The sequence below is a fragment of the Lactuca sativa genome, chromosome 9 (assembly GCF_002870075.4).
Source record: "Lactuca sativa cultivar Salinas chromosome 9, Lsat_Salinas_v11, whole genome shotgun sequence".
Taxonomy (NCBI): domain Eukaryota; kingdom Viridiplantae; phylum Streptophyta; class Magnoliopsida; order Asterales; family Asteraceae; genus Lactuca; species Lactuca sativa.
In genome coordinates this window covers 226,518,152-226,531,881 of record NC_056631.2, presented here as the reverse complement: position 1 = coordinate 226,531,881, position 13,730 = coordinate 226,518,152, and the positions used below count along the sequence as shown (strand labels likewise).

The following is a 13,730-nucleotide window of genomic DNA, read 5'->3' as shown; positions in this document are numbered from 1 at the left end:
TAAGACTGACTTTACTCTTATACATACATATATATATATATATATATATATATATATATATATTAACTTATAATATTATAAAGTATAAGGGTTGAATTTTAACTTTTAAAATTCTAAGGCCTAACTTGGAATTAAAGTATTCATAAGTGAAACTTTTCAAATTCCAAAACTTGAGGGCAAGTTTTTTGAAACTATTCAAAACTAATTAATTTCCATAACTTATGTGTTTAAAGTAGTTTTAATCCAAAAACTCTTCAAATTCCATAACTTGAGGACAAGTTATGGAAGACTTTAAACTAATAAAAGAATGTAACTTTTCTTTATTTTGTAACTTATGAAATTAATTAAGGTTACACTTTTTATTTCTTAATGAAGTGACTCATGAACCTCCATAACATGAGGACAAGACTCTTGATTTTTTTGTAACCATTTCCAACTTTTATGAGTTTTATGAACCTTAAATGTGACCTTTCATGTAACTTGAGGACAAGTTACACAAACACATTTTAGAATCATCTCTTAGATTAAAATGGATTGAGAACACATAATTAATTAACTTATCCATTAATCTAAGCAACTCATATGAACAAAGATAATTCATATCAAACTTTTTCATGTAATTAGCATAACTTTTAAACTAATACAAAACATGAATCTATTGATAATTATATTTGAAATTGGATTAGCATGAACATTACCACATCAAAAACAAGTTTACAAGTTCAAAAATAGCTTAGGTAATGTTCCTAGTCCAATTCCAGCCAAGAAACACAAAGATATGTTGTCTGGAGGCCAAACTCGTCGAGTTCTTCATGGAACTCATCGAGTTTTATGGTCTGGACAGATTCAACTTTGAAAAAACACATTTGCATCAAGTATAAGAGAAAGCAAGCCTAGGCTCTGATACCACTGTTGGGTTTTGAGCATTCTAACACTCCTAAGTGTACATGCAACCCTAAATACCTTGGATCTATATTTTCTCTATTATACATGCAAATATGAACTTTCCAAGATATTCATCCTAACTAGCATAATAACATTGATTCATATGAATATATCAAGTTAGAATTACATACCTCTTTGATGTAGAATGTCTTCATGAAGTTTGAGTGCCTAGTGCCCCAAGTGTGACACCTCAAATAGTTCACACAACACCAAAATACACATGGAATGACTTGAGAGAAATTAGAACACTTCATAAAATCGGCTAGCCCTTTCTATCACTCATAGTGGCCGATTTTCTCCAAGAATAAGATCATTATATAGTTAGGGTTACACCATGTAAACCCTAATTGTCATGGCCTTTCATTTCCATGATCCATGGGTACAAATACACCATGGAGCATCCATGGAGCATCTTATGGGTTTTAGCCCAACTTGACAATCCATGGAGCATTAGCCCACTATATAAGTATGGATGATTTACACAATAAACCCATATATTTAATTAATCTTCTTTTGATCACTTAATTAATCATAGATTAATTCTTGATCAATACTAATTAAATAATCTTATTAATATATTAGAACTTATAATATATTAACAAACCTTAAGTGTTATTTCTCTCATTATAGTCTATCCAAATGCATGATGTCATGCAACCCAAATGGACCATGTCGGGTCGGGTCAAGTCTTACCAATTATAGTTATGGACTTAGACATTAATCCAATACCTTATAAGTGTGTATGTGGGGTCTTTTAATGTCCATTTCAAGAGGAGGAGTTGCTGAAGCAAGCTTGGATCAAGCGGGTGTTTCAGGATCTTGCATCATAATCATCTTTTAGAGCTTTTAGAGGTAAAAAGCTTGCATCTTTCCTCTTACTTCTTTAGATATTGCTAGGGTTTTTGTAGTTGGTCCCTTTGATGAGCTTTGGACCTCATTTGTTGACTTGGTCATCCCCATTTGATTAGAAAGTCAGATCTAGGGTCCTTAAGCCATCTAAAAGCATAAAATTAGGATCTTGATGGTAGTCTTGACCTTGAGCATGAGTTAAAGACCTTGGGAAGGTCTTAATGATGGTTTTGGAGGTATAAGGAACATGAAAAGACATAAAGTTAGCAACTTTATGCCTTAGGATGTGTTAAAGAACTCAGATCTAGCTTTTGGACGTAAAAGAATGGGATAAGAAGCACTTAATGGAGAAAGTGCTTAACTCGGGCGAACACCGGGCTTACTCAGTGTACGTTGCGCGTAGCCTTTGAGAGCCCAGTACGCGGTGCGTGCCAAGTGGTACGCTGAGTGTACGCAAGGCAGATTGGGTCGTTGCTGTTTTGGGCTGGCAAACTTTGGACCTCATCTTGGTTATTGGGCTGACTGCATTCTGTGAAATATGGGCTATATCTTTGGATTTGGGTCATGGACTTTTGGATGGGCCTTATTGGACCAAGAGACCTATTAGTAATTTTGGACTTGGACTTTGGGCCCATTATCAAAGGAAGATTAATTGGGCCGTATGAATAGGGTTGGGGCTTGGGTTTTTCCCTCTTGATTAATTTAAGGATCTAATATTATTTAATACTATTATCCAGCCCGCGAGATTTCTAGATAATTAGGAGAGAGTAGCTTTGGTTTTCGGCAGTCAGAGGTGAGTCTCCTCACCATACCAATGGGTCTAAGGCGCCAAGGCCGACCCATTATGTGATATGTGATACGTGTTAGCCATTCTGTAAAATTATGTGCTTTGTGATTATGTTTGCATGGAAGACCTTGGGGGGGGGGGGGGGGTTCCCGGGGCACTTAGGTGTAAGACCTTGGAGGGTTTCCTTGGCATCCTAGGTCAAAGACCTCGGTGGGGTTCCCGAGGCACTTAGGTATAAGACTTGGGAGGGTTTCCTTGGCATCCTAGGTCGAAGACCTCGGGGGGGGGGGGGGGGGGGGTTCTCGAGGCATTGGGCTAAGACCATGTGGGGGTTCCTATGGCACCCGGAGTAAGACCCTGGAGGGTTTCCAGGGCTTCCCTATATGTTGGCTTGCATGGTTTATATGTTTGTATAGCTGATTAGCATGTATTATATACTTTGTGCTTATATTTGGGTGTGCCCTGGGGAACTCACTAAGCTTTCAAGCTTACTGTTTGTAGATGTGTTTCAGGTACATCCGAGCCCAAGGGTAAGGGCAAGGCGTGATGGCGCGACGTGCACTTTATCTCTCTTTTATTACTACCTTTTTGGGACACTCTGATGTCTTAAACAAATTGTAATAAAGGAGGATTTGAAAACAATTGTGATGAAATTTATGGTTATTTCAAGTATGTTTATTAATTAAAAACGAAAATAAATTGTTGAAAATTTGGGTTGTTACATATCCGGTTGAAATAGGCTGAAGGGACTGCAAGCACCCATATATACTTGACTGATCCGGTTGAAAGAGACCAAAGGGGATTGCAAGCACCCATATATGTTTGGATGTATGTTTGTATGATATGAGGTATTTTGGGGGAACTCACTAAGCTTTGTGCTTAAAATTTCCAGTTCATGTTGCAGGTACTTCCAGTTCGAAAGAGAAGGGTCCGGCCTGATCACACCGCAACACCCTATGGTTTCCGCAGTTTGAGATTTTGGGAATTTGTACTCTGATAAAATGTTGTTATTATACACTTTTGACTATTTTATTATGACTATCGTATGTTTTGAATGAATTTAAAAACAAAATTTTATATGTATTTTTAGGATGTTACAGGATGATTTATTGAGTAATATTAAAGAGGTATGAATTGTATATTCAATAGATATTGTATGGACATGTATTTATACAAACTTTACAATTTATGGGTGAGCAAAAACCACATCTAAAAATAATTGAAAAAAAAATGCCCACATTAGCCTGTCCCGTGATCAACGTGGAAGGTCAAACAAACATGTTTTTGATCTATGGATTGTCTAAATTAGCATATCATCTGTTAATTCAATAAAAATAAACATTATATTCCAATTTATCCCAACATCTTACGTATATGTAAGGTGTCATGGAGAAAAATAGATAAAATGAAGGGAATAAGACAATTGTGAAAAGTTTCATTTTTATTAAAAGGAAAATAACTTAAAAGGGTAACATTGTTATTGTTTTGTACACGTTTATTTAATTATTATTTATTTATTTATTTATTTATTTATTTTTGCAAAATACACTAGTTAACTTGTTGGTTTTATCCACATTACATCCTTACGACATGTTATTGTTGGTTTTCAGCCAAAAGATGGATTTTTCGGCTATTTTGGCATCTCCGGCGAGCCTCTAGACATCTTATTTAACTCTATATGATTCTAGGCGATCTTCAAGGTGTCGGATTACCTAATCAAAACAACACAATACACCCATCACTCTTAGCTCCACCATCTACTCCGATATCCTTCTCAAAATTTATACTTTATTCTATAGTCCAATCACCAAATTGTTTCCTCTCTACAAAGTGCAAACTATCTAAAAGGTCCTTTATCCACCATGTTTATATCTCCTATTGTCTTCTCCACCTTTACCACTGAATCATCAACAACTTCTCTCATACCACTGACAAAGCTAGCCCATCTGACCACCCCTTCCTTCCTTGATGTCCCTTACGCTCAATTCCTTTCATCTACTTTGAATTTCAAACGTGGAGATAACACGGATTAGATGACTTCAAAATGAGCCCCAATCAACATATCTCTCTACCCAAGAAGTCCGATGAATACTCTCCGGTTACCCATCTCAAGAACATTCAATGAAGGTCTTTCATTGTCTTTTCTAGAAAAAGGTTTCCGTCCTTAATGGAATCCTTCAACACCTTCTTAGTAGAACAAATCCCAAGACATGTATTTTTTCTACCCTGAAACATCTTCACAATTCTATTTGGATCAATCTTCATCCCCTCATTTCGGGGTGCGATTGAGTGTTTCAAAGTCGTCTGAAAATCCATATATATTGATCAATCTTTGCCGAAAAATCATATATCGTAGGAAAAGATTATCGAAGGCGTGCTGGAGATGCAAAGTCACTGAAAGTATCATCTTTTTGCCGCAACCTACAACAACAATTCATAAGGACAAAAATATCCACATTTTGCAAATAATACAACAGTGAACTTGTTGATATTGCAACAATAAATAAATAAACAAATTAACTTTTGCATTTTGTAAAAATAAAAAAAATAAAATAAAAACAATAATAACTAAACATTTACAAAACAAAAAAACAATATTAAATTTTTAATTTATTTTCCTTTTATTGAATTAGAAAAGAGATTGGAGATGCAAATTTAGACAATCTAAGATAAAAACCCTAAAACAGTTGAATGAAAACTAAAATACAAAACATTTTTTTGACATAAAATCTAAAAAAAAAAAAAAAAAGAAAAGAAAAAAAAAACCAAATTTGTAAATTAGTCCAATAATTTTCTTCAAGTTAGATGATGGGCCGAAAGAGCCCACACTCGACATGAATTTGTCGAGACCGTCGGAAAAAATCCGAACCGTTGCTCATTGCAGTTGCTATGTAGAAGAAATTGACTGAAACGTAACGTCGAGAGAATAAAATTGCAAAACAGATCAGAACAAATCGTAACTCAAGGAACAGCAGTCGGAGAGAAATGGGGACGACGACGGCACTGGCGCCGGGGCTGTCAAGAAAGCTGAAGAAGGTATTGGAAACTCGCACCGACAATCCAGATCTGCTGGCATCACTTAATACACTCTCCACTTTCTATAACGATAATACCGCTCCGGCTCGCCGTAACCTCCGATCAACTATCGAGAAACGTTCTCTCACCATTAACCATGACTTCCTCCTTGCTTCCGACGCCGCCCAGCAGGTTTGCGCATTACTTTCTGTTTCTCTATCAATCATGGAATCAATCGATCAATGTCATATGTTAATTCTTTTATTTTACGGTTTTAGGCTTTGGATCGGGTGGAGGAAGAGGTTAATTCCCTAGCTGAATGCTGTGACAAGTGAGATATTATATTCATCTTTCTGCTCTTCAAACAATTTTAAATCATTTCGATACCATCTCCTATCCTAAATTGAGCCACAGGTCGTTCAAAAAAATCTAAATTGAGCTATAATTCAATGATCAAACACACCACCTTGTAGTTTTAATTCTCGTGAAATCTAGATAAAATTGGAAAGAAGATCTGTTAAGAAATTAACAAGTACCCCTATAGTGCTGAATGCAACATCTTTCACAATTTAGTAGTCTTTGAAATAAACGAAATTCATCTTAAGGAAATAATAAATCGTGTTTTAAACCTTGCAGAATTGCTAAATCCTTGAATAACTGTAATGCTACTACTGGAGATATTATCACTACCACAGAAAGACTCAAACAGGAACTTGAAATCACTACTCAGAGGCAAGAGATTGCATCATGCTTCCTTCGAGATTATCAACTTTCCAGTGACGAGGTGATAGTTTTTCATGCTGATATATTCTGATTCAACTGTCACTGAATTGCAAACTGAGTAGAATGTGATTGTATTTACTTCTGTAGATAAATGCACTGAGGGAGGAAGAATTGAATGAGAACTTTTTCAAGGCATTGAGCCATGTACAAACCATCCATGGAAATTGCAAAGTCCTTCTCAGGACCCATCATCAGGTAACTCTTCTGCATAGCTCCCCCATAGACAGGGAGGCCTTCTTTGCTACTTGAAAAGATTTTTTTGGATGAATTATATATTCTGTATCAAATATGAAGGGTATATAGAGTGGGTGATTTGATCAAATAGTTTAGTTCTTATATATGAGAAGCAAAGTTTCCGTGCTATGATTATTTATTTTCTGCAGATATGCCAATAAAACTGGAACAAAGATTAAGGCCCTTAGTTGTTCAATGCAAATTATGCAAACTTATGCCTGAAACTGATAAGATATATGATAAACAGAGTCTGAGAAATGCTATTACTGTTGTTATCCTTTATGTTGAATCATTGATAAGACATGTTAAGCTACATAAGTCAGATTTAGATTATGAAATATTTGGACTCTTACAAATTCTTGATGCTTTTTGAGCTATTTCAAAGCTTCTTATCCCTACCTACCCTTTTGGTTGGTTATTTTCAATTCTCATTTTTTACTGTTGACAGCGTGCAGGTTTGGAGCTGATGGATATGATGGCTGTCTATCAAGAAGGTGCCTATGAACGCCTGTGCAGGTGAAACAATCAATAAATTCCCAAACTTTTTTGGTTATCTTCTTTTTGTTGACTGACTGTTTGACTTTTATTATTCATTCAGATGGGTTCAGACAGAGTGCAGGAGATTGGGGGACACTGATAATCCTGAAGTAAGTGAGCTTCTGAAAATGGCAGTTCGTTCTCTCAAAGAAAGACCTGTACTTTTCAAGTATTGTGCTGAAGAGGTAATTTCCCTTTAAATCTTTTTCTCTCAATGCAAAAAAAAAAAAATCACATGTATTTTGAATATGTAATGGGTAACCTGCTGCCTTTTAAACTGGTTATCTCATTGCTATAATGAGTAGATTTTAATTGTAATTGTAGGTAGCAAATATGAGGCACAATGCACTATTTAGGAGATTTATCAGTGCTCTTACACGTGGTGGGCCTGGTGGCATGCCCAGGCCCATTGAAGTTCATGCCCATGATCCGCTTCGTTACGTAGGTGACATGCTCGGTTGGCTGCATCAGGTATGATATTAGTTCACTTTTCAGTATAAACAAACACAAGGGTAAAATGGTCATTTTTTTTTTTGCAGGCCCTTGCATCCGAAAGAGAACTTGTATTTGTGTTGCTTGATCCAGATGCAGTAGTGGATACCGGACCAACAGCCCGTAAATTCTCCACAAACACCTCAAGCTCAGAGATTAATAATAATAATAATAATAATAATAATCAGGAAAAGGAAAAGGAAAAGTCAGAAACAGATTTGACCTTTGTTTTGGATAGAATCTTTGAAGGTGTTTGTAGACCTTTTAAAGTCAGAGTTGAACAAGTGCTGCAATCTCAACCTAATCTTATAATCTCATATAAGCTTAGCAATACCCTTGAGTTCTACAGCCACACTGTAATTTCAATTCTTAAAATTTTTTATTCTTTTTTGTTTTTTCACAATTGTTGTGTGTGTAACCGATTTTGACAATTATAGGTGTCAGATCTGTTAGGGAGAGAAACAGCACTTTGTAATACACTGTGGGGTCTAAAGGAAGCTGCTCAGAAGACATTTTTTGAGATTTTGAAAGTTAGAGGGGAGAAGCTTCTGAGATATCCGCCTCTGGTTGCTGTTGATCTTTCCCCACCACCAGCAGTAAGAGAAGGAGTCTCTTTGCTGCTTGAATTAATCACAATTCATGACAGCATGATGGTTCCTGCTTCAGGGATCAAGCCACTCTTTGATCCCGTTATATCCGCTTTGCTTGATCCCATAATTCAGGTAACACACACACACTCTCTCTCTCTCTCTCTCTCTCTCTCTCTCTCTCTCTCTTATCCCAATTAATCTTGGGTTTCTGATGCCTCACTTTATTCATTTAGATTTGTGAGCAAGCAATGGAAGCTCACAAGTCAAAAGGATCCATCGACTCATCTAGAAGAAACAGAACCAGGTCTGACGTGGCCCAATCGCGAAGATCATCTGTCGATGCTATTTTGACACCCACCCAAGTAGCTCCATCTAAGGTATAGGTGTGTGTTTGTGTGTGTGTGTTTCTTTCATTTTTGTGTATAGACCTAAATGAAGAAATTGCAATGTAGAGCAATGAAACAGCATCAAAGATTTTCATCATCAACTGCTTATGTGCAATCCAACAACCATTACTAAAACACCAAGTTGCAGCATCTGGATACGTGAAAAAACTCGGAGCAATGATCGATAGCCAAATGTCCAGCCTTGTGGAAAAGGAAGTGAAGGCTATTTTAACAAAATGTGGTCTCTCAAACAAAATGCCACTCTTCCTTGACACATCTGAGTCAGCATCAGCGTTATCTGATATGGAAGAAACATCTCCAGCAGCTCTATCTGAGTGTCTCAAAGCCTTTTTTGGCCTGATTTTGGGCAGCGACACCTCCCTGCCCGAATTTGAAGAGATGCAGCTGCCACATCTGCGGTCGGAAGCTTCCGTCCAGGTGGCGAGATCGCTGGCGGAAAGTTATGAGGTTATTTATAAGGCGATAATGGATCCTAAGAATGGGTATCTGGATCCTAAGTCCTTGGCTAGGCACCCGCCCGATCAGATCCGGACCATTTTGGGAATTTGAGAATTTCACATAGATATTATTATTATTATTATTTTCTTTTTGGAAAAGTGGAATACAATATTTTCTTTTGCTTTAAGTATCATATTTTTTAAAAATATTGTCAAATGAGATACCAGTATCTAAATAGCGCGTCTGGACATGCCTTGTCTATGCATTTATGCAATGTAATACTTAAAGTTGAATTTGATTTAACTGCAAATATTTTTGCAACACATCCCAACAGAATGAGGAATTAGAAGGTGAAGGATTTAAGGTTCAACCTATTTAATCCATTTAATAAATAAGTTGGACTAAGATTGAAATTTCGAACCTGATTTTAACGCGTCAGCCCATTTAGATATAATAATTGTTTTATTTTATGTTTATTTATTATGGATATTAAATATATTTTTTTATATTTTATATTTAAAAAGTACAAAATCAAAACTAGCCATATTTGTTAATTACTTTTCACTTAATAGCTAAAATTTTTGTAATTAGTAAAAAATAGCCAACAAATTGTAGCTCATCTAAGATGCCTATGGTTTCGAGTAAGTCTACGGTTTCATCTCGCATTACAAAAAAAATCATTTCTTTTCAGCAAAACCGTAAGTGATTTACTCATTTACAATATGCTCTCAATTAAACTATCGTTTGGTGTTTGGATGAACATAAGAACCCCATAGCTACTGTTTGGTTTTTTGGATTCAATTATTTTTTTCTATCAAACTACGGAATCATCCCAAATAACATAGTACATAATAAAACTATCACTATAGATGTTAGAAACAACTAAATAAAATAAATAAATAAAGATAAAATTTCATAACCGGTCCTGTTGTTTGCAAAATATTGCATTATGTGGACTTTTGTGAAAAATGTCAATTCACTGGTCCCTATGGTTTCAGAATTTGCATGAATGGTCATTCTAGTGTTAATTTTAACTTTTGAGTACTTAGATTTTTTTATAAATGACCAATATGCCCTTGGACAAATTCTGAAAATTATGTATACCTCAAAGATCAATTATGAAAATCTAAAAGTTTATATATATATATATATATATATATATATATATATATATATATATATATATATATATATATATATATATATATACATTATTCTTTTTATTTTTTATTTTATTTTTCAACAATTTGATAAATTTTTTTTATCTTTTGACCTTTTTTTTATGTTTTTTTATATCTTAAGTTAATTATGAATTTTCTAGTATTTCAATTTATTTTGAGTCAAGTAAATGAATTTAAATTCGATAAACCATGTTAGAACTGTTGAGTTGAAGACTCGTTTGAAGATTGCGTCATTGGGCTCGGCTGTTAGTCCATTTATTTTGTGCTCCGGTTTTGGGCCTGTCTAACCGTGAGTTTGTTAGGTTTACTATATAAAGATATGCTTGCATGCATATTAGGTAAACGATCATTACAATAGTATTGAAGATTTCTTTATCGTTCTTGTAAACCTCCAACCCTCTACAGTTGATGTTCTTGATCGAGCTCTTCTGAGGGTTTATTTTTAATCATTCGACTCGTTTGATTCATCCTTGAGTTGTTCTTTATTTTGCGTTCATTCTTGCTGTTTAATATTTATTTACCTGTTTAAGATCTAATCGATCTTCCAGATTAAGTTTTAATCTCATCAATTGGTATCAGAGCAGGAGGCTGTGTAATCGATATACTTCTTTTCTGTGAAAAGGCTTTAATTAGGGTTTTTCCGCAACTACTGATATTTATTGAGCCGTCATCTCATTATTGACGTATCTTGATATTTATTGTTTTGCCCTAATCTGATTTATTACAAGTCTGATCTTTAAACAGGTTATTCGATCATTATGGACGAGACGCAATTGAATCCCATCAATATTTCCAACAGCATTGGTTCAACCACGAAGATTCCCATCCTATATACCCATGATTATGAAGTCTGGGCGCATCACTTCGAAGACTATGTTATAGGATCTGAGGATAATGGATACCTCATATGGGAAGCAATAATCAATGGACCGTTTTCTCACTCTGCAACGTCAAGGATTATCAAAACTCAAAAGGAGTACAATGATCTGCTGAAGGATGTTAAAGATATTGCGCAAGATGAAAAGGATAAATTCCAGTGCAATATCAAGGCGTTAAGATTGATCAGATTCGCCCTTCAGTCCGACACTTTCAGGTTGGTAAGCTCATGCACGACGACAAAGGAAGTTTGGGATAGACTTCGTGAACTGTACTCTACAGACGAGGATCTTGAACATTCTATCCAAACCTTGCTCTTATCTGAGTTTGGAGAATTCAGGCAAGGAGCCGAAGAAACTGTGACCCAGACGTTCGATCGCTTCAATCATCTTCTCAACCAGATGATCAAACATGACATCGAAAGGAAGCTTATCGAGCAGAAGGTTACGTTCTTAAATGGTCTAAGGTCAGAGTGGAGAGCAGTGGTGTCAACAGTTAAAGCCCATGAGCAGTTTAAATCATATTCTTTGGCGAAACTGGTGGGTATTCTCAAGTCTCAGGAAAAGATTGTGCTGCAGGAAAAGAATGTTGTCTCAAGCCTAGGTTCGTTGGCCCTCCTGTCAAAAAGTAAAGCTGTGATGGAGGATGAAGACCTCAACTTGGAGGAGTATGACCTCACGTCTGAGGATTATACTATGATGGTGTCTAACCCCAAGAGGTTCGTTAAGAAGAGATTCCCCAGCGACAAAAACAGAAACTGGCAGGGGAGTTATAGTTCAGAAAAGGTTAACAATGAACCGAAGGTTGAAGAGTCCAAGAAGGAAACGAAGGCAGATGGTGATTCTGGAGTAAGTTGTTACTACTGTGGAGAGAAAAACCACTATGCTAAGGATTGTGTCCTCAAAAAGATGGCTGAAAAAGATGAGGAAGCTTTGCTGTAGAAAAAGCTTGATGAGATGAGGAAGAAGAAATCTACCGCTAACCCTTCCATGAATGCTCTAATTGTGCAGGGTTCGGTTGCTGATGACAAGTTCGGCGGAGTAGAAGTTTGGTCAACCGACTCAGAAGACGATGAAGTGAGGAAGCCTTCCCATGGAAAGGCTTGTGTGGCAAAAGAGGAGAGCAGTGGAGGACGGTGCTTCATGGTGTCCGATGTATCTCAGATGAGGGGATACAACACTGATGGTGGAAGCAATGAACCGAAGGAGCAGCAGGACATGTGCTTTACGGCCAAACCGCTCAGCGTGCAGTTCAACGAGCTCGATGAACTGATCAAGAAGGTACAATCGGTTTTTGTTTCATTTAAAGTACCACAATGCTCCTATGAAAAAGAACTAAAAAGTGTTAATACACGAATCTCTCATCTAGATAGTAGTTTAACCCAAACTCGAGTCACCAATTCTAACCTAACTGATCAATTAAGCAGGGTGTCTTCGAAGAGTGAGGAGCGGCGCATGTGGATCGAGTTGAAGGAGTCTGAATTAGTTAAAATAAAAGACGAAAACATTTATTTACAGAGAGACAATTTAAAGGTGTTAAAACAGCGTAATGTTTTTTGTTTGATTGCAAAACGTCTTTACACTAATATTACTCAGCTTCACTTGGATTGTGAAATAGGACAAAAGATCCATCGCATGATTTTGCCCTTCCTTGAGTTTAAGGAGGATGAAATCGATGTGGAAGCTTATAATTGTGAGAGTGTGATATCATCTGATGACGTCAATCCGACCTATATGTATGGACTGGACAAAATAGAATCTTTCATTAAATCCAAGGACCATAAGGACATGCTTAAAAACCTTTTGGATGAAAATGATAGACTTAAACTGAGAACCGAAACCATACAAAAATTTGACTCTTTAAACGCCAACTTGAGCTCAGAAAACAAAATTGATGTTGAAAATGCATCTGAGCTTAATGAGGATGACAACATGAGTGAAATTTCTGTAGAGGACACGGTTGACTGCTCAGAATTTGTAAAAAGCGAACCTAAAAACCACAAGAATCTAATTTCTGAAAATTCAGTGAAGTTCGCTCGATTGTCCCAACAAAAGTCCCCGATATTAGCAGAGAAAGCGGTTGTATATCAAAACGTCAGGACCACTCCAAATCAAGTGTACAAGGTCACTGGATTAACCGAACATCAGACTGCTGAACTCACAACAATTGTAAACGAAGACAATGCTGATGGCTGCGATGAGTTCTTCTGGTCCACTCCAATCGATAATGCAGATGAAATGGTAGGCTTGTCAGAAAGGACTTCATGGATTAGTAAAGGTAGATACATACCGGAACCCTTGAACAAGCCAGATAATTTCGATGTGCCAAGTACCAGTGGTACAAAAGACATTCCTCAAGAGAATGGAAGCTCAGCAAAAGAAGATGTTCCCTCTAGTTCCACAGTTCAAAGTGAACCAGCCAAGGAGAAACCGAAAATGAAAGCCAATATCCATTATCAACCGAAAAAGATGAGGAATAAGAAGCGTGAAAGGAACCAGAGATACATGAAGAATCTCTCTGAAAGGAAACAATTCTGGCAATCCCAGAATGCATATTTCTCACATCAAGACAAGAATCTGAAGTTTGAGAACAATCC

The 13,730-nt window shown here is 36.4% G+C and overlaps 1 protein-coding gene across 1 annotated transcript; it reads left to right on the top strand.

Moving 5' to 3' along the window:
* Positions 1 to 5,436: 5,436 nt before the first annotated feature.
* Positions 5,437 to 9,387, top strand: LOC111911983 (conserved oligomeric Golgi complex subunit 6). Its single transcript, XM_023907747.3, has 11 exons — positions 5,437 to 5,788; positions 5,875 to 5,927; positions 6,233 to 6,380; positions 6,467 to 6,574; positions 7,062 to 7,129; positions 7,212 to 7,335; positions 7,475 to 7,621; positions 7,690 to 7,998; positions 8,080 to 8,364; positions 8,466 to 8,609; positions 8,685 to 9,387. Exons 1-11 carry the CDS (start codon positions 5,567 to 5,569, stop codon positions 9,186 to 9,188), a joined length of 2,112 nt encoding a protein of 703 aa, XP_023763515.1. The 5' UTR covers positions 5,437 to 5,566; the 3' UTR covers positions 9,189 to 9,387.
* The last annotated feature ends 4,343 nt before the right edge of the window (positions 9,388 to 13,730 follow it).